Source organism: Ctenopharyngodon idella, chromosome 19 (genome assembly GCF_019924925.1).
Source record: "Ctenopharyngodon idella isolate HZGC_01 chromosome 19, HZGC01, whole genome shotgun sequence".
Classification (NCBI taxonomy): domain Eukaryota; kingdom Metazoa; phylum Chordata; class Actinopteri; order Cypriniformes; family Xenocyprididae; genus Ctenopharyngodon; species Ctenopharyngodon idella.
This window is the reverse complement of record NC_067238.1, coordinates 9049166-9070629: the sequence shown is the minus strand read 5'-3', so window position 1 is coordinate 9070629 and position 21464 is coordinate 9049166. Positions and strand designations below refer to the sequence as shown.

Sequence of the window (21464 nt, the reverse complement as noted above, 5' to 3'; positions counted from 1 at the left end):
CTGTCATTAATTACTCACCCTCATTGCAGAGCTTCTGTGTTTGCGTCCAAACGCCTGCTCAGTATTGGCCGAGGCTGTGTTCATGTGAGCACCACATTGCATGCGTGTGATGCAGGAGCCGGCCAATAATGAGTCGGCGTTCTGACGTAGAACACGGATGCTATGCAATGCCTTTACTGTGCCAACTGCATAACAGACTGACAGAGAAGAGGAAAAATTGTTGAATAAAGTTATTATTTTTGTTTTGTTTTTGCACACAAAAAGTATTCTTGTCGCTAAATAACATTAAGGTTGAACCACTGTAGTCACATTGACTATTTTAACAGTGTCTTTAGTACCTTTCTGGACCTTGAAAGTAGTGATTGTATTTCTGTCTATGGACAAATCATATACCTCTCGGATTTCATCAAAAATATCTTAATTTGTGTTCCAAAGATGGGTCTTACAGGTGTGGAACAATATGAGGGTGGAGTAATTAATAACAGAAATTTCATTTTTGGGTGAACTAACACTTTAAAGATTATGAGGGTATGTGGGTTGAAAATGATGTGCACAGATGAATTTATAGTAAATACTACAATATTCCATAAAAAATAAGAATTGTCCATTTTGATTTTATGGTGACTTTGAGGGGAATTCTACCAGGTTTAGCACCTTTCAGCAAATTAGGACTACATTAAATATAGCAAAAATATGTTTTGTCCCACCACTTTTCAGATCATTTCTACGCCCCTGTGAAGAATGTTTGTAATGAATAAATATGTGTTCTAAAATGCAAACATCATTTATAATTATTCACAGATCTAAAAAAAAAAAAAAAAAAAATCTGAGTGTGCAATCTTTCAACATGCCCTCAAAGCAGGACTCCTGACGTTAACCAGCAAATGAACTATAATGTAGAGCATTACAGTGCTTGTTATGGTCAATTTGTTGAGTCCATCTTTAAAATGAGGTATAACAAAAATAGAGTCTAGAAAATTGTTTGTTCAAATGCAGAGAATGCAGACATAGTGTCTGTTGTGCGTTTCAACAGATTTCAAAGTTATTACAGGTCCATTGCCATTAAAGACTGTTTCTATAATGACACCGATGCAAATGCATCCATCACTGTGGCCTCTGTTTTGGGCGGAGTTGTAAAGCTACCACCATTTCTCAAAAAGGATTCTGTTCTCCGGTAGGCCGATTCTCTGCAGGTCAGAACTCACTTTCTCTATCATAGGAGGAGGGCCACAAAGATAACACAACGTGCGCTCAGAGTCTACATAACGCTGAAGCTCCTCTTCTGATATCCTTCCACCTGCAGAGACACAAGAATATCTGATGTGACACATGTCTGAAAATAGTTTGATGAATTAAAACTTTAAGTAACAGCAAAAATATCAACTGTAGATGTTTCTACTCACTTATGGTGTAAGGCTGAAGTTCCTGCTCTATGTCAGAGCTCTGCTGGGTAACATGGAAATCACAGGAGAAGCTATCTGGTCGCTCATGACAAATGTCAACAATGGTGTTCTAAATAGAGCAGATATCTAAAAATCAGTTGGCAGCTTCAATCTCACTTCAGTAACAAATCAAGAGTACATATACTTGCCTTGAAGAGCAGCTCTTTGGTGTTCTTGGCGCTGTAGCACAGGTGTGTGTGCCCTGGTGTGTACCTGTGACCATCAGCGTGTCGGAGCAGATCAGCTGCATGCAGCAGGATGGAGTACAGAGGGTTGATGCCCACACCACCAGCTATCAGCAGCAGGTCGACCACAGGATCAGAAGGTTGAGGGTCAAAGAAGAAATTACCTCCCACTCTCACAGCTACTTGAGAGTCCACAGAGCACTAAAGCAGAGGAGAACAAATAGGAATTTACAATTATGTATATATATATATATATATATATATACATACAGTCAAACCAAAAATTATTCAGACATTTTTTATATTTTTGATATATTTTTACTAGTGGGTGCAGGACACTATAGTTCATTTATGTAAGTGATGATAGCAAAATAAAGTAAACTGTGACACAATATACCCAAAGATTCTTCATACAGTGGGCTACCAGTAAAATTGATAAAAATTTGGAACCAAAAATTATTCAGACACTTTGACCTGACCATGTTTTGCTTAAGTGTTATCTGACATAATTAAGATTAATTTTTCTGACACAGTTTAACTCTGAGATCTTGTCATATTTTATTACCATTTTTTTAAACTAAAGTGAATAAACTGTATTAAAGAATGAAATGTTCAAGGTGTCTGAATACATTTTGGTTTGACTGTGTGTGTGTGTGTGTATATATATATATATATATAAATAAATAATAGAGGCTTACATCAGCATATATGGAATATAGATTTCTAGAGTTCTGATGCAACTTTCAAATTAATAAATTTATTTAAAATGCTGTTTTTTCTGTATGGTAGAATAATTGTATATTATAATAATCCATATTGTACAAGCACAAGAAATGTGTCTTCATGTCAAATGCAATGCATTTCCAAGTGAAACAGGATATTCAGTGAAAGTATACTGATTGAAGGTTATGAAGACTAACTTTATTTGCTTAGTAAACATTCCCATAAAAAAATGGAATAGAACATTCAAAATAAAAACATAGATTAAAAATCTGAATAATGATGCTAATTCCCCAACAGACTTCTGTTCAAAAGTGTGGGGTTAGTAAATCTCTGTTTTCCTTTTTTTTTTTTTAAAAAAAACTATATTTGTTTTATTCAGCAAGGATGGATTAAATTTTTACAAAAGTTACAATAAATATATTTTCTATTTCAAATAAATGCTGTTCTTTTGAACTTCCCATTAATCAAATAATCCTAAAAAAATTATCATGGCCCCAAAAAGAATAATGAACACTGATAGAAATAATAAGAATTGTTTCTTTAGCACCAAATCAGCATAGAATGATTTCTGAAGGATCATGTGACACTGAAGACTGGAGTAATGATGCTGAAAATTCAGCTTTGCATCAAAGGAATAAATTACATTTTAAAATATATTAAAATAGAAAACAGTTGTTTTAAACTGTAATAATATTTCACAATGATACTGTTTTTACGGTATTTTTGATCAAATAAATGCAGCCTGGGTGAGCATAAGAGACTTCAAAAACATAAAATCTTTCCAACCCCAAACTTTTAAAGGGAATTGTATATATTTTTCCATTCACTCACTTTTGTGTGAATCCAGTGTGCTGGAGGATGGTGTGTGTATTTGACGGCCAGTTCAATCACTCCCTCTCTCTGCAGCAGGCCAGGATTCGAGCAAATGGAAAAGCCGCCGACTGTTTCCACACCTGGAATGAAGAAATCCACCCTGTAAAAAAAAAAAAAAAGTACAATTCAAAATTATTAATATAATATAATATATTATATTTCTATATAATATAAATTATATATAAATATATCAATATACATGTACACATGTAAATATTACTTAAATAAATACATATATATGTGTGTGTGTGTATATATATATATATATATATATATATATATATATATATATATATATATATATATATATATACACACACACAGTACACACATATATATTATATAAACACAAACTTTAATTTTGGATTCGATTAATTGCGATTAATCTTTTGACAGCACTAAATATAATATAATAACACACTACAGAAGCATATTATATGAAACTTGCCACTTTCCTGATGCATTCACTATACTTAAAACTAACAAGACAACTACATAAAGTACTTTTAGAAAGTTAAGAAAAAGCAGATTCTTCCCACACAGTAACATTCTAGGACAACAAAACCTATGTGTCCAATATTACTTTTGTCAATAATACTTAAAAAAAAACAAAACAAAAAAAAAAACATACGCTTTGAGAATCACCATATGTGTATGCAGAGCATGAATAAGTGATAAGCACATATGTCGGGGTGTGCGCGCGCAGACACACACACACACACACACCCACTCGCGCTGCTCTCCCTGACTCATGTTCCTCATGTTCTTTAGCAGGAACACAACATCATATGGTCTGGAGGAGTTTCTGTGCATATATCTGCATAAATCATCACCTGACTTTTTCACCTCACTCAGGCTCCCTAGAACTCACACACAAAATGCAATAAGGCACAACGTGAGCGAGAGCAGAAAATGAGAGAGAAAGTGTGAGGAGAGGTTGATGTAACAATAGTTTTTTTTATTATTTTCTGTGGTTTGCTGATAACAGATCTCACACTGAATTAAGTGAGAATTTTAAGTGAGAATTTTAAGTGAGAGGAAAGCACCATCTCCTGGACATTTGGCAAATTGCATGTCTTCTCATCCATTAGTCACTTTCAACTGAAAATAAAATAACATCTAGGAACAGTATTAGCTCCAAGCTGTCTAGATTAGTGTTTCCCAACTTTTGCCTCATACACCCCCACAGCCCCATCATATTATACTGGATATCATTTAGTATACCGTTCTTACCACTGTCCAGCACGGAAACTGAAGTCAGGATGTGGCACCTCCAGTCTCAGTCGCTTTACTGTATCAGATTCTTTAATAATGTCACTAACACGTGCAGGGAAAAGTTCCTGGATACACACAAAACATCAAATCATGTCTTTACAGAGAAATTACAATAAAATTCCCACATTTCACCCTCTCACGATTTTACATGTAATGTTTTATTCTATGTGGATGTACAAATGAAAGTCATTAAATATTTTTACCACTCAAAACTATACACACATTCAATGATTGAAGTGTGAAAATATAATCAGCATAATATGTTAATGAAATAACACTATACTATCCAGTATGCTACATATCTACAAATTAAAGTAGTACAAAGAAAATTTTAAAAGTAGAAATAGATAAACAGATAAAAAAATTAGTCTCACAACAAAAATCTAATGACACATTGGTTGACCTACAACACAGAAAAAGTGCCTGAACTTTGACCTACTTGGCCACATCATTTGTTAACCATTTATAAGGCGTCACAGAGGAATCTATGGTCAAGGGTTTCATCAAATATAGATAAAGAAATCTAAGAAGACTCACCATGTCTCTATGAACGTTAGCAGTTCTCTCTAGATGGTCAGTCTGTCTTCTGGACGACATTTTTCTGAAATAAAGTTTAGGTTGAGCACAAAGGATACTAACACTGGTTGTGTCTCAAAATCCAGTGAGCTCCATACATACTAACTAAATATTTTTGTTGCATGCCAACTAGATAGCCAGCTCAAGAGGTTTTAAAACACAACCACTATGTCCAACGCCTCTAGAAACAGCTCCAGATTCTGGATACTCACCGTGTGACTGTGTCTTTACATGAACACAAAACAGCTTGTCTGAACAGTTTTGATCCACCGGCGAAACTTCTGGCCACCATTCTTACAAAACAGGGGACACTCATGATCGGATATGACGGTCAAACACCTGATAATATCATCAAATACAAAGAGTTTACAAATGAGTTTCTTCTCAACAGCTGATATGAAGTGACATTCACACACGTGAGCAGTAAGCAGTTTATCTCTATTATTAATAAAACATTATATTTTATGTTCAATTTACCTTTAAGATTAATTATAAACAATATATACAATACTAAAAATTAAGCGGACAAAGCATAACGAGCTTATATGCTCATGAGGCAGAATACTTTTGTGTTAAAATAATTCACCTCTGTCACTCCGGTGACGTTTCTTCTTCGTCTGTGTTTAAGGATGGTGAACGCAGTCTATAGCGCCACCCAGTGGTATTCCTTCAGTTCGGAACAAGAGAGGGTTGTGCAAAACTTTATTAAACAATATTAAACAATTAAAATAATATCGATAATATTGTTTTATTGTATCAATTAAGGAAACATAAAGCGCTAGCTGTGAAATCAATATAATCCTAAGCAAGACAATTGTGTAAATGTTAATGACAAAAACTGACTAAAATAATATAGCCTGATACTACTGTGTGTAGAGATTTTTATACGTATCTGAGTGCTCAAAATTAAACACTATGAGCTTTTCTTCTGAACTGCATCTTAAAAGTGCCTCTGGTGGCCAATGTAGGCTGTACTTGAATACCTTTATACTTTTTTATCAGTTATTATCTTTATTAAAGTATTTCGTGTTGTTTGCTGAATTTTCAGTGTTGGTTCTGGTGGATAGGAGTGCTGTCACGTAAATGTCATGGAAAGTCACGCCATTATGATTACATTAAAAACTGGGAGGAACTTTCAAACTGAGCTCGTGAGAGACGCATCAAAGCATGTGATGACATGCCAGTTTCCTTTATGGGCAAACATGAGCTGATAACAGAGATGCTTTTATGATTAGAATCATCAATATTATTGGTCTATCCCGCATAACTGTCTAATAACTTTTTCTCGTGTTAATTTACTGTATTTTACTTGACTATTTCAGTCTTCAAAATAATATAGGAGCGTTTGCGCTCTACAAATCTTCTGCCAATCGTTCGTCCCTTTGACCTCCAACTGTTTCCCAATGACTTGTCACCTGAAAGCGCGCGGATCTGTGCAAATCACGGCGTCTCGATATCTTATGACATCCGAGTTTTTAAATTGTTTTGAACGCTTTGCAATTAGACGAAACGACCCTGTTTTGTGTTATAATAACATTTTTATTTTATTTTTTTTATGAAAATTTGGGTAGGATTTGCACAGTTTTAATTTCAAGACGGCACAAACAGTTGTAGACAATTGAGAGTGCATTCAAGCAAATGTCAGTTCATTTAAATGGTTATATATGCTGCATTTTATGTGAATTGACATTTTGTGCAACAAAAATAAAAAATTAAAAACAATAAAAAGTAGGCTAAATAATGTTACTTATGTCAAGTAGCTACAGTGTACGAAAAAGGAGCATTCTTTAGATTATTTAGATAATATTGACAATATTTCATGCTTATTTACGAATAGCCTACTACTATGGTGCACCCTATTTTTTATTTATTTATTTTTATCGCGCTCACTTTTTATGTCTTCTTTATAGATCTCATCTATGATTAACATGTTTTAGGCTATGTTTGATGTCTATCTTTCATTTTTGATAGCTGATTTTCGTGGGGCTTGGGCTAATAAATGAACAGTGAAGCAATTTATTTTGAAGCATTATTAATATTTAAAACAAAATTGTCCCCAAATCGAAGTCAGTGACGTTTTTTAAAATACAAAATAGGATATTTTGACCTTTTTTATGAAAAGGCAAAGTTAGTGTAGGTCCAACAGAGTAAGTCATTTTCAAGAATGTATAATGAGCAATCGCATTTCTAACAACTTGGTGTAGGCTATATACGTTTTAAGTAGGCTATAGATGTTTAAAAATAGGCTATGTCCACATCATCATCTCGGACATTCTGATTTGTCACTGACCTTAATAGGCTATCTAACAAAAAAAAGAAAAAAGAATTTTCTCAAAAAGGACTCTGGGACAGATTAAGGATCTCATATGGGACATATGCTATCATTTGTTTTGGACAAGACTATAAAGTCTAAAGACAACAGTCGGAGAAAAATAAGATGATTTTGAAATAGCCTGTGTTTCGAAATACAAGGAGAAAGCAACAAGGGGTCAACATGAGACTCCGAGCTCTCCTCTCAGCTCGCGCTCATAGATCCTAATTAAGAATCAGATGCTTCTTGTTACAGAAACGTCACATGATTGTTGTATTAAATTAGAGCTCGTGCGAGTGACTGGGAGATGTGAGCGAGAGCAGAAGAGAGGTGAGGGGTCTGGGACGAGAAGCTGGACTGGCATTGTGGGACATACAAGAAAGAAAGAAAGAAAAAAACACTCTGATAAAATATATTTGTATTTTCACCCAAAAAGTCGACACATGATGCATTTGGAAATGTTACTTGTGTTGGCCTGGGCATTCTTCGTTCCTATAACGAACAGCAAAAAAAGTAAGTAAGAACTTTTTTTTTTAACGGAACGATGAGTTAAAATATTTTTCAGAAGCGAATGCTTAATTGTTAGATTTTGAAGCAATTAGTCCGCAATTTAAAAAAAAAAATAATAATAATTAAGTTTATACGTTTTTGAACAAGTGATTGCTGACGTACATATCGTACTTTTTTATATAAACCACTAAAACTAAAAACTGTTTTATAGTTCTGTAAAAGATTCATGGTTGCCATTTCTACATTTCCCCAAAGTCGACAAAATAGAGTAATAAAACAAACGTAAATTATGTTTGAAAACGTAAATAGTGTTTGGAAAAACATATGATAAGCTATAGCCTAAATAATTAAAAAAAAATGTTTTACACATTTTGGAATAACTGTTTTCGTCCGCGCGCTGCAGTCTCATGAAACTAATTAGGCTACTTGTGTGAGCGTAGCCAAGTCAGTCTTGTGAAAATACTTACCTGAATATTTCGTTCACCACCAGGCTGAGCGAATATATCTAATTTAGTTTCTTTTTCAATATCTGAGTTCGTTAAAGGTATCCATATTTAGAATGCAAGTAGATAAACTAAAATATTTAGTGCGTAAATTAAGTGCATTTCGAGACTTCTTTTCGGGAAGTATATGGGAGACTGATCAGGGAGTCGGACACATTTTTACAATATAGCCTACTGATTTACGACCTAGGAAGTTAGTGAGCTGATTGAGACGCAGGGTGGAGCTAGGTGTCATATTTGTTTTTACTCCTGCTTTGAATATTTCTTAGAGTGAGTTGATTTTTTACGTCTGTTTTTATAGATATAGCCCAACAGAAAATGGCAAATTCCCTGTGAGACAACTAGCCCAGTTTTCCTTATTATGGTTTATAAAATTTCAAATGATTAATTAATGTAAATTATTGTCCATTTAGTTACATGAAACAGTTCTCTGTTTAGTGAAGAAATGTAGGACTAGGTGTAATGGATGTATGATTTACATGTCAGATTTACATGGTTATATTTTCAATGCTTTTAAAATATTTGTTTTCCCTTGTCATGCTTGCAGCTTATGGTGACATGTTCCCTCACAAACACAAGCCCCCTTTTCCATTCCCAATCCCTGGATGGGAACCGGACACGAACCCTTGGGATGAATATCTGTATCCCCCCTTCAAACAACAGCTGAATCGCAGACATGGTAAGAGTTCCGTACAATATCAGTGTTACCTATTTTGAGCCACAAGATCAGTCCTCTTATGCAGTAAAGTTTGAAGTAATGTATACAATATAAACATGAAATATTTTTTATAAAAGCGTATACACCACACTTCAGCGATGCATAGAACTATTTTTTGTGTAATGAAAAGGTTTAGTGGATGTTAAAGGTTCTCCATGGAACAATCAATGCCAATAAGACAAACACAGGCATTCAAAATGCATTAATTATAACATGATTATTTACACAATGGATACAAGATAATTATTCACCAGTTTTAGTAATTGTGATATCAATTTCTGTACTTTTGGCAAACATAATGGAAAGTGAGACAAGTCAACTAATAGTACGCATCACAGAATTCATCAAATTGCCATTGGGTGCATCTCAATCAGTTCCTTAGCCTCCTAGGTCGTGAATCAGCATATCGTGTACACAAATTCGGGCACTGGTAAGGACGGTAAAGACCCTGACTCACTACACACTGGGACACTGATGACTCTATTTCCAGTGACATGACAACGTCCTAATTTTACAACGTCACTACTGGTGTTTATGAACAACAGCAGAACTGATATCATTCAGACATTATTATTTAATGTTATTTAAAATACATTATGATAAATACTGTAATTGTTACATATACGTGCAACATTTCAGCTGTAAATAAATTGTAAATGTTAGCTAGCTTATGTTCACTACCTGTCTAGCGATGTAGCCTATGTTTATGCTGAAATAAAATGAAATAAGTTCATCTATCGCGTGTCATTATGTGTGGTGAGTTGGCTCGCGTGATTTATGTTTTGCGTTTCAGGGTCTGCGTCTGAAATCGCATACTCTCGAGTAGGTAGGCTGCTAATTTTGAATAAGTCATTACTTAAGTATATTCTAGTGTGAAAGTGTGTAGTTTGAATGTAATCCGGGCGTACTACATTCACCATGTTGTCATTATCACTACCAGCTTCAGTTGCGTTGCTTCACTGCCATTCACAAATCCTCTCCCAGTGCCTCATGGGACAGCAAAGTGTCCATTGTATGCACACTTCAGAATCTCATGGAAAGTATGTCAGCTACGTACTTTTTGCCTACTCTTTCATGAGTACTGTGAATTCAGACATACTACTTTTGTCACATACTTTTTTTTTTTTTTGCCTACTATATAGTAAGGAAGTATGTGATTTCGGATGCAACAATAGTGAGCATCGATGCTCCCTGGTTTTCATAATGCATTTTGGGATTTTTTAGGGAGCTAACCTTTCAGTGCACTGGAAGCATTTTGTGTCTGAGACAGCCCTTAAAATGTCCGACTCCCTGATCAGTGCTCTGACTACTGACCTAAGGATCTGATTGAGATGCACCCCATACTTGTGCTGATGTTTTCGATGTCACTTACATCCAGGAGGAAGATGATCTTATTTATTAAAGTGATATTACAAAAGTTTGACAAGATAAAAAGTCATACTGAGGCCAGAGAAAAAAAATCTACCAATCTACCAATTTAAACAATATTCCAAAGAAAACTTTTTAAAAAAAACATTTTGATTAAAGGAATGTAAAAAAGAAACAACTTGAATAATTTATAATAAATTGCCATTTTTCCTTTAAATTTCCATCTTTAAAATAGTAAGATAAATCATTTTTTTCTAAAATATGTTAAAAAATTCTCCAATATTTTGATATATATGTTAACATATTGGAGAAAAATAAATAATCTCACATAAAAATGGGGACATAAAAATGTACTGCATGAGAGGAATGTCCCCACACACTAATCATTCAATGCTCTCTCATGAACATCACAGACAAACCACTGAAGGTGCGCCTCACGAGCGACAGCCCTGCAATGAACGGCTCGTGCATCTCGTTCACTGCAGCTCTGGAGTTCCCACCATGCCAGAAGGAGGACAGCAATGGCGACCTGGTGTATGACGAGCACTGTGACGACGGTATGATGGAGGCCTCAGGTGCTTCATCATCTCTATGCACAATTGCAAGGGGAAAAATGAGCTGTATTTTAAAAGGTTGCATTTACATATCTCGAGAAAGAAGAAATGCTTTGTTCAACCCCTTCACTTTTCTTTCAGCTAACGGGCAGGTTCGTTCAGGGTATGTGTTTAACTGGACATCCTGGTTGGATGACTATGGCTTTGGGAAGTGTACAGATCTGAAGAGGTGCAATGTTTTTCCTGATGGAAAGCCTTTTCCTCAGACCAGTGACTGGAGACATAGAGGTTATGTCTATGTGTGGCACACCATGGGTGAGTTTCAGCCATTCACTGATCCAAATGATATCAGTGCTTTAATAATTCAGTGTAACTACACTAATGTACCATCCTGTGCTTTTTCCCTCACAGGCCAGTATTTTGAGACATGTGATGGCTCCTCCTCCCATCTGACCCTAAACACCACTAACATGACATTTGGAGCTGGTGTAATGGAAGTGATGGTTTATCGTAAACGTGAGCGCAGGAAGTACAGCCCACTCACTACGGACAGTACTGTGTTCTTCGTAACAGGTCTGCCAGTTACTTTCTTCCTGTTTTAATCATATTTATGTACAGGCCATTCTACAGAATTGGTGTAAAAACTGCTGTCTCACAACCAAAAATCACATTTAACAAACATTTAAGTATTCAAATTTTAGATGTTTACTAAGATCCTTCTATTATCTATTGAATCACACAATAATATTTAAAATCAGTAAGCTTAATATATATATAAAAAAAAATCATCATTTATTGGGTACTTTCAATTGGGAGGTGGCTGTCCCGAACCCTAACCCATACATATCAAATTGTGAAAAAGATATTTAAATAATTTTTGCAATTTTTTCCATTGTTGTTTTTAAAAATATATTTAAAAAAATATATATTTTTATTTTTAAATCATGAAACTTTATGTAAAAAAATGTGTCCTGCATTTTCATGTCACTACCGAAACAGTGTATGTTTTAGTCCATTGGCTGTGACTGATTTTAACCACAACCCTACATTTGTGATCAGGAAATATTCATGTGTCCTTCCCTCTCATAGCCTTTCTTTCATAGTAGATAGGTACCATCATTTTGAGATAAATGTGTTCAAAAGTCAGAAAATCTGTGTGCAACTTGAAGGAACGTCACTACCCTTTTTTTCTGCAATTATGCAAACTTTTTTGGGTGTTATTCCATCAAATTTTGTTTTTATGTGTGTACAGCTGTTCAGAACTGTGCTAGGTAACCATGTACTGATTAGCATATTTGAGCTAAGCTCAAATGTATCAAAATTGTCACTACCGAAATATGTGGTGAAGTTTCGGTTGTGACATAATTGTTTTTTGAGTGTTATTTGATAAAATTTAGTTTTTCTCTGTGTACAACTGTTCAGAACTGTGCTAGCTAACCATGTGTTGATTAGCATCTTTGAGCTAGTTTAAAAGTATCTAAAATTGTCACTGCCAAAACAGTCATGACCGAAACATGTTATCATTGTTTTGGTAGTGACAAAAGGGAACACATAATCATTTATTTGGGGGAAATAAACAAAATTTTAGTACAGTTATGTAAATCATTAGCATTTTAATGTGTTTTAGTACTGTTTTGGTATGTGAGTTAAAAGTCTATAATGCGATGTGGTGGCTACCAACACATTACTGTCACTACCGAAAATGTGCAGTCACTACCGAAACATGGGATGTTTTGTCAAAAATAAAGTATATTGAATTATTAACTAAGATGTTATTATAGTGTTTGGTTCAGTGTATAGTCAAACTAATGAATCCTTAACTTTGAAATCAGTATAAACTTTATGCCTTTTACAAAAAAAGATTGGATTCAAAATACAACAAATCTCATAAATTACACTTGAAATACTGTTAAAATTGTAATTGTTATTGATTAACCTGTGGAAACTTTTTAAAAAAAATAAAGGTCAATATAACCCTTATTATTAAATTCTTTATTATTGTGTTTCAGTAGTGACAAATTTGGGGAGAGGAAAAATATTCAAACATTTTCTGAAAATACAATATGAGAATTAACTGCACAATTACTAGAATTAGATATTATACAATGGGCATACATACAAAATGTGGAAAGAGATTTTTTTTTTCAAGACGTTTCCAACCCTGACTTTGAACCAATTCTGTAGAATGGCCCATATATATATATATATATATATATATTGATCAATATTGATTTTTTTTAACCAAGCTTTTTCTTTCATCCAGATAAGATTCCACTCTCTGTGAACATTTCCCAGAAAGCAGCAGCCAGCATAACTGACAAAAATGTCTTTGTCAGAGGTTCTGATGTGATTTTCAACGTCCAGATCCATGACCCAAGTAAATATCTGAAGACAGCTGATGCAGTGGACTTCATTTGGGACTTTCGGGATGGCAACCAGTTGGTCACCCACAGCAATGTTGCAACCCATGCGTACAACACGCTTGGAAATGTTACAGTCAAGCTCCTAGTGGAAGCATCATTCCGTGTACCCTGCCCACCACCGACTCCAACACCAATGCACTTTACACAGGCTCATACCACAGGTAATCTCATCAAAACAGGCACTTTACACTCCTAGACAACAGACATCCTCTTATCTACGCTAGACATATAATATTTATTACTATCCATTAAAATCAGAACAAAATGTGTCCATTTATCTCATAAATCAAAGCACACTTATGGTAAAAACTGCTGTCATGTTAAAGGCCAGCCAATATACAGTCATTCTGTAAGATGTTTTCATGTGTTTCAGCAATGCCTACGCTACCTCCTGGCACTCATGCATTCACTAGCAAAATGGAGACCACCAAGGGTGAGACAAGTTTTTAAAGCAACAAAAAACTCTAATAAAATGACATATCAGTGATTACAAACAACACATAAAGGATATTTCTACAATGTATTTAATATTTGTTACATTTCTTAACTTTTGTCTAGCTCCTATCATCACCAATCCTTCACCAACTACCACGCCTCGAGTTCTGACAAGTGCTGTCCCAACAACCGAACCATTCCAAACTGATTCAGAGGTGACATCTATTACGGCAACTGCTGTACCTGAGGCCAGTTCGACCTATAAGCAGCCCACCTCACCGCCAATGATCAAACACACACACTTCAAGGAGTCAGACTGTTTCCGCCACATGCATGGCTCATTTGAAGGCGAGATCATCATCGTTGGTAAGAAGATTGCCAGACCACAGCAAGAATTTACAACACATCAATCGTAAAGGTTTTTTTTTTTTATTTTGTATCAGGGTTATCGTTGACCTAAACTAAAACCATTAAAAAACATTGCTTATAATAAAACTAAATATTAACTGAAAATAATTAAATATAAATAAAATGCGGGGGGCACCATGATGCAACCGCAAAGGGCACTTTCAGCGATCAAAGGGGCAGGGTCTCAAGCCCATCCCCCCCCCCGTGCACGGCACTGAGTCAGACGCGCGCTTCCTATAGAGACGCATTAGCTTGATCTAGCCTTAATGCGCATGGCTTTGATCTAGCCTGAAAAAATGCCTTCTTTGTCATGATTCAAGCATTCAGAAACAAAATTTATGAGACAGTTGTTGTCAGATTTCATTGGTAATTTCAAATATTACATTTAATTGAAAGCTTGGCAAACAGCTTTAGAGAATTTGATGTTTCCCCATTCAAAGAGATAGGAGCTACACTTGCATGCCCGAGAGGCATTTCAAAGATGGCCGCCAAGTGAAATGACTTGTCTTAAAGGGACTTTGAAGTGTACCACATCAAGCACCACAATAAACTTGTAGCCAATCAGCAGTAGGGGGCGTGTCCACTCATGATGGAGGAGGAGAGAGTGAGCAAGAGGAAGATTTGAAGAGAGATGGCTGAGAGACATTACAAAAGAGAATAGGTCAAAGGAATATCACTGGAAAAAGAAGGGTAATGATAAGATAAGAGCTGATAAGATGATAAGAGCTTTAGGACCCTCGTTCATATTAGAAAAGACCTAAGAGAGACCTAAGTGGGAAGGCCCGAAAATGGACAATGAGGTTATACGTAGTTTCTGCCCCATACCCGAGAAATATTGGTTTGGCAATGTTTCACAGAACCAAGATATGCTGTTCTTGTAATGTTAGCTATAGTAACAGGACAGTTTTGAATGTCATTGTTTGTCTGGAGCTGGTGTGCTGCTGGCGACTAAAAACAAACTCTTGCTTGTATATACTTTTGTGTATTGTATGTTCATTTTATTGTTCTTCCTTGTCGTTTCTCATATTTTCTTTGTTTCTCAAAGCATTATTTTACTTCACTTCTGCTGTGATAAAGAGACATTCACTCTTGCATTGCATGTTTGTGCATTTTGGGGGCGGAACAATAAAGGGAGGGGCGTGTTTGTTTTTGGTTTATTTCAAATATCAACAGTTTCTCAGAAATCACTTACTGCACCTTTTTGAACTAAATAAACTAAAAAAAAAATACTAAAACTTTAAACTTAAAATAAAAAACAGAAAATATAAAAAAAAAATCGAATCTAATTCAAAATAATACAAAAATATATTAGTACCCGTACATCAATAATACTAATTTTTTTTTACATTTTTTTATGTCTGTTTTTTACAGAACCTCCACCAGGTCTTCAGAATCTGGCAGATAATCAGATTTTAAAGGTGTCGTCTGACAAAGTTTCCAACACATCTGTAAACTTCATGGTGACATGCTCGGGAAGGTAAGATTCACACAAATGCAAATATATATATTTTTTTTAAAAATGCAAAGATAGAAGATCATGTGCTTCACATGAAAAGCCAGAAAGTGAAGAGCATTTTTAGATGTAGATTCTGATCTGCAGTGAGCATTTGAAGCCCTGCAGCTGAGACATTTCACAGCACGTCACTGTCATACATGTCAAAATCATTCAGTCAACACAGATGTATACAACACAGATGACATCTGGATCACACCCAATATAATTGAGCATCATCCCTCCTTTTCTCAGTGTTCCCTCAGTGGCCTGCACCATAGTGGCCAACTCTGCCTGTCGGGAGGTCAAGAATATTGTGTGTGAGGATGTGGCCCCTTACAGCGAGGGTTGCAAGATCAGTTTGACGCGCATTTTCCAAACGCCGGGCACTTACTGTGTCAACATCACGCTGGGTGTGCCTGGAGGCTTGGCTCTTGCCACCACCACCTCAGTCACGATTGGCAACAGCCCTGACAACAGTAAGTTCTGAGAACTGTAGTCAGTTTATATGTAGTGCCGCTTGACGTTTTGTCTTATGATTTTTCTAATATATATTGTTACAAAGTTATTTTTTTTATTATCTATATAATATTATAGTATTTAATATTTTGAATTAGCTTCTTTTTTTTTCTTCCTTATTTTCTTTTATCATTTTTATTATTACTTTTTACTTCAGTTTTAGTTTTGGTAATTTTAGTATTTAAACTTATTTTATTTCAGTTAGTTGCCAAGGCAATATTTCTAATTTTCATTTAAATGTTTTATCTAATATTTATATTTTACTTCAGCTTTATTTCAATTTTTAATAGTTGTTTGTTAATAGCACTACTACAAAGAATAGCGGCCAACTATTTTCAATGGAAAGTAGCTAAAGTCAGTTCAAAAAGTCGTTAAATGTCGCAATGCGCCAACTCCTAATCCACGCTAACATACTGTATTTTAATATAATATTTAGCTAAATGTCCAATAAAGCTGTTCTCATCTACATATTTTCTGTCAAACTGTGGAATGAGTATGATATAGTGTACGTTTACATGACACACTAAAAATGAAAAAGCGTTTTTCATGTACAGACAATGTCAAAATAATTCCTGTTCACACGGATCCGTGAAAACGACTAAAAAGGTATTATTCATACCAGGCCAGTAGTTTGCGATGTCACTTTGTAAAGAAAAACTACGTACCTATAGACATAATACGTATGTGCATTACATCACCGTTTTTGTAGTTTACACTGAGACGTTAACGGTATGGTTTTCAAAAACTTGCATTTTAAAACCCGTTTTTTTATTTAAAGCTGCATTTTTAGCCCTCCAAAACGCCATTATCGTGAAAACGAACGGCCAAGACATGTAAAAAGTTTTCCGTTTTTAGTTGAAAACGGTCATGTAAACGGCCCCTAAATGTTAGCCAGCAGTCCAAAAAGTCACTGGATTTGTTGCTATTCACTTTTTTTTATTTCTATAAAAGTCTCTAAATTGGAAACACTGACAGTGTCTAACTTTTAATCAAACATTTATAAAGATTTAGAAATGTATAATTATAAACATTGTTTAATTATAATTGGCTGATGAATATTTACATTTTTTTATTGCTTTTTTTCCTCTAAGACTCTCCTAAATCCCATGTTGCTGAGGTGGTTCTGTCTTCTAGCGCTGTGCTTATTTCGATCTTTGCGTTCATTGCTGTCATGGTTTACAAGTGAGTACCATGAACCAAACTGATGATTTTAAAAACATAATAATATGCATCTTAATCTATTTTTTTCCCCCTTTCTATTCCTTTTAGGCGATATAAGGTGTATCGCCCAGTGAGACGCTCTATGCTGGATGATGCTGAGAGAAATGCTGGTAGCTGGAGTTTAAGCAGACTAAGAGCAGCTCTGTTCTCTGCCGAAGAAGAGAGAAGTCGTTTATTGACAGAAAGACCACTATAGACTGATCCGAGCATCCAGTGCTATTTATTCAATTCATCACTTTAGCTGTAGTCTATGAGAATAACAAACGTTATCTAGTAGACACGTGTTTTCAAGCAATATTAGATTACTCTGGCATCTTTTATTCAGTTTAGCCAGAATAAGTTAAGACATTTGAGTTACAGCACATGCAAGCTTTTTAATGGAAGATTTGGGATGAATGAGCTCAGATATGCCAGATATGCCAGATCTACAAGGTTTTACAAATCTAAAGTAATCATCTAAAATGACTAAAATTACTACTAACTGACCTATCACAGAAAATGTGTCCCAAACCAAAAATCACTAAAATATGAACTGGGACTTAAAGCTGAAAATTACCGCTTTTAGTCATTTTTGAGTGATGCTTTGTGGCATTTGATTTGACATGTTCATACTGAATGTTCCATAATGTGCAGACAGGATGAGAAAGTAGAGTGAGAAGGGTTTTGTAATGTTCTGAAAAGTTATACTTCGTTTTGAATACATTTAAGAGAGAGATTAATTTTGAATGTATGGGGACTGAATGTGGTGCACTTTTTTTTTTTGGGAGAAGGACCAATGTCTTTCAGTTGATGGTAGTTAAGCTGTTATTTCATAAGAAATACTAACAATTTCTTCTTATAAAGCTTGAATTAAAGAATTTGGGAAATTTGTATTATTGATCATATACATGCATGTATGCTTGGGTATTTAAATTGACAGCACTTCTGGATAATGCTAATAATGATTATAGAAATGAACCGCTCCTGTAAGTGCTGTATATATTCAAATAAACTTTCTAAAACCACTATCTGCTAATGAACATCTGCCATTTTTATACATTAATAACCAATTAAAAAAAAAAAAAAAAAATCTTCAATCTTTATAGGGGTCATTGTATTTGAAATGAAATCAAACTGATTTTTCGGGATGGGATGAAGGGAACAACCTTCCAGTTCACAAAGTCAACACTCCTAAATACATCATAAAACACTAAAAGCAGCCAGCAAATAGGGACACAAAGAACAGCAAAGGAATCACAAACAATGGTTGCTAGGAGCCAACTTGACTTTTAATTATTTTCTTTGTATCAGAGGCATTTGACAAGTGGAGGTGTGTGAGGGCGCACAAGCACGGTCGGAGGGGATGTTGCTTATCATGCTGAAATCGGACCACGTTTTTCCCGGAACTATTCCAGATCCCGGAATTCCACATCACATTCCCACTGAAACATGATTCACCACAAAACAGCCATGAAATGAAATTTGATCAGATCAGTCAAAAAATAAAGAGGGGGGAAAAAGGGAAAAAAAAAAAAAAAAAAAAAAAATTGTAGAATCCATAAGACATGAAAAAGGTAAAAAATAAAGACTCCATTGTTCATATTTCATAAGCAAGAAATGAAGCAGGCCCTTGAAAAACTTTTCTATAACCATCATTAAATTAGTTTCCAAATTAAACACTTTGACCTTTAATACAATACCTATGCAAGAAATAAAGCCCAATACAAGGAAGCCACACCACCAAACCAAGAAGCGGAAAGAAAAGGGAAAAAAGCAATAAGGTGAGGTTTCAAATCAGTTAGCAGAGAATAATTTGCAGGCAAAAATGAAATCATTTTCTCACTCATCTTTAAAGTCTAGCCATACATGATTTTTTTTTAAATGATATTTTTTTTCTGTGAGGAAAGGGGCAGATGGGACATGACCCTATAGATTCTAACAAATAGCAATATGCCTCTAATTTAAATACTTTTCTAATAAGAGGTAGATCAAAAACGGTGTAAGAGAAGTGTGGAAAGAAAAAAACGATCACTTGTGCCCCTCTGGTCAGCGCTCGGCGCCACGCGCATACCCAGTGCGGAAGTGTTCGCGAGGGACTTGAGGTATCGCTGCGCGCGCTGGAGGTCTCGGGTGAGATGGAAGGATTCCCGCCACCCACCCTTTCCTCAGCTGAGGTAGACAATGGTCTTACTAGTGTGGAAGCTTGGATGCACTCTTTTACCACAATCAAATCATATTTACATTCTGCAAAACAAAGGAATATTGGTTTCTCAGTTATTTACTAAACGTTTTTCTTTGCTAATGTTCATTTTATATATTTTTTTGCTTTTTTCACTTTGTATGATAAACGAAAGATATAAATGAAACCGTTCGCGCGTCCATCTCTACGCACTGCTCGTTAGCCTAGAGACGCGCCCTTGACTATTGTAACCTATAGCTATCAACGCAAAAGCATCAGAACAGTGTAACTTCCCAACCCCGACATGCATTGACTGACGTTAAACACTGAAAATCTTCGGCATGTAAAGCCAGCTTGATGCAAAAAAGCCCGTTCCAAGACCGAACGGAGCGCATTATTTGGAAAAGGGAAAAAAACGAAAAAAAAAAAAACACAAACAAAAAAAAAAACCTATGAGCACGGGAAAAGAAAAAACAACCTCAATCGGGCTGGTCGTTATTTTTATTTTGAGACTAGTCGCGCTGAGGATGAGGGTGTGTCAAAGAGGTTACAGCAGGACCTTGATTATCCCTGACCTCTATTGCTTGCATCCAACCCTAACTGAAGTGTAATGAAATGCGGGTGAAACGTATGCTACCGCCGAGACAGTTAATAGCATATTAGCACGGCATTGCTGCGGTATGTACGGTTGGCGTTATTTCTCATTACCTTGACGGTGTTCAGAGGGTGGTGGCTCCTCAGCGACACTGAGGCGCTTTTCTTTTCTTTCTCCTATCTGTAGCTAACATAGAAGCCCAAACTCCGCTCTTTTACAAACTAGATGTGCGCAAACTTATATACAGTTATTCATCGCGCGCTGCAAACAGATCAAGGCGGAGTTCGGGATTCACCCATTAACTACAGACTAAATTTTACATTTTCTTAAAAAAATAAAAATGTTCAATAACTATTAGCTTTATAAAGTATACAAAATACCACAAAGCAAAATAAAAAAAAACAAAAAAAAAAAAACAAAACAAAAAAAAACAAGATTTTTTTCATAAATCATTTTTTTTTTCTGAGGTACTCTAGCCTGAGGTAGATCAGTAAAATGCATATTAACTTGGTTTCCTGGCCAACACCAATCAACACTTCCCTCAGTCATAAGTGGCAGTGTTGCTCCACCTTCTTTCATAATTTTATATATAGTATATATATCTATTAATCTATAAAATGCATCAGAATTTATAAAATGCCACTATGGATCCCGGGACGGCGTACTTCCGTCAACAATCCTCTTTCCATCTCAAGCCGAAGACCTTAAACCCCACCCCGTGTCACCCATTCCGTACCCCAAAAAAACAGGCTCGAAACGCCTTTTACTCTCAAATGCTGCATTTCCCAATGAACTCAAATATCAAAAACTAATTTTAACATCTGTCAGTTAAGGACTGTGCATTTACCATATTAAGGCAGGGACTGGGTGGCTGATTTTCCTATGATTTGGATCAAAGAAATTGTGAGGGGGGGAAGTGCAGGTGTACACAATCTCACTGAAACTTCAGGAGGAATGGGTGTAAAAGCGGGCGGGGTTGTAAGGACATTCCCCGACCCCTGAGATGGAGGCGTCCCGTGTCCTGTCAGTCTCCGAGAAGACGCAGTGGCTCTATTTCCTCCGGGTGACTGGTGGACCTGTGGCTGAGGCCTTAGGCTGCTGCTGCCGCCTCACCTGAGAGATAATCTCCTGGATCTTCCGCTGGGCCAGCTGTTAAAAATATTAACGGAAAAATA

The 21464-nt window shown here is 35.6% G+C and overlaps 3 protein-coding genes across 9 annotated transcripts in view; 1 reads left to right on the top strand and 2 right to left on the bottom strand.

Annotated features, from left to right (window-relative positions):
- Window positions 1-215: 215 nt before the first annotated feature.
- Window positions 216-5765, bottom strand: oxnad1 (oxidoreductase NAD-binding domain containing 1). 3 transcript variants are annotated; one of them, XR_007926442.1, is made up of 9 exons: window positions 5661-5765; window positions 5287-5413; window positions 5036-5099; window positions 4457-4563; window positions 3182-3323; window positions 1592-1828; window positions 1404-1512; window positions 339-1297; window positions 216-299 (listed from the first exon to the last, which is right to left on the bottom strand). XR_007926442.1 is itself a non-coding variant. In XM_051872374.1 (8 exons), exons 2-8 carry the CDS (start codon window positions 5388-5390, stop codon window positions 1140-1142), a joined length of 921 nt encoding a protein of 306 aa, XP_051728334.1. In that variant the 5' UTR covers window positions 5391-5413; window positions 5661-5765; the 3' UTR covers window positions 216-1139. The 3 variants fall into 3 exon arrangements, 2 of the variants coding, with proteins under 2 accessions (XP_051728334.1, XP_051728335.1); XM_051872374.1 differs by having other exon boundaries at window positions 216-1297; XM_051872375.1 differs by having other exon boundaries at window positions 216-1297; window positions 5552-5685.
- On the top strand, window positions 5356-18922 carry gpnmb (glycoprotein (transmembrane) nmb). 3 transcript variants are annotated; one of them, XM_051872369.1, is made up of 12 exons: window positions 5356-5490; window positions 8946-9077; window positions 10898-11059; window positions 11180-11353; window positions 11450-11611; window positions 13302-13622; window positions 13835-13894; window positions 14020-14262; window positions 15676-15781; window positions 16052-16275; window positions 17407-17497; window positions 17585-18922. In XM_051872369.1, the coding sequence occupies exons 2-12, from the start codon at window positions 8957-8959 to the stop codon at window positions 17730-17732; spliced, it is 1812 nt and encodes a 603-aa protein (XP_051728329.1). In that variant the 5' UTR covers window positions 5356-5490; window positions 8946-8956; the 3' UTR covers window positions 17733-18922. The 3 variants fall into 3 exon arrangements, with proteins under 3 accessions (XP_051728329.1, XP_051728328.1, XP_051728327.1); XM_051872368.1 differs by lacking the exon at window positions 5356-5490 and adding an exon at window positions 7667-7898 and having other exon boundaries at window positions 10898-11041; XM_051872367.1 differs by lacking the exon at window positions 5356-5490 and adding an exon at window positions 7667-7898.
- igf2bp3 (insulin-like growth factor 2 mRNA binding protein 3) overlaps window positions 18787-21464 on the bottom strand; it is a 34992-nt gene continuing 32314 nt past the window's right edge. For all 3 annotated transcript variants that reach the window (XM_051872371.1, XM_051872372.1, XM_051872373.1), the window contains one exon: window positions 18787-21438. In XM_051872371.1, coding sequence (XP_051728331.1) covers window positions 21340-21438 — 99 coding nt within the window. In that variant the 3' untranslated portion in view covers window positions 18787-21339. The remainder of the gene's footprint in view (window positions 21439-21464) is intronic.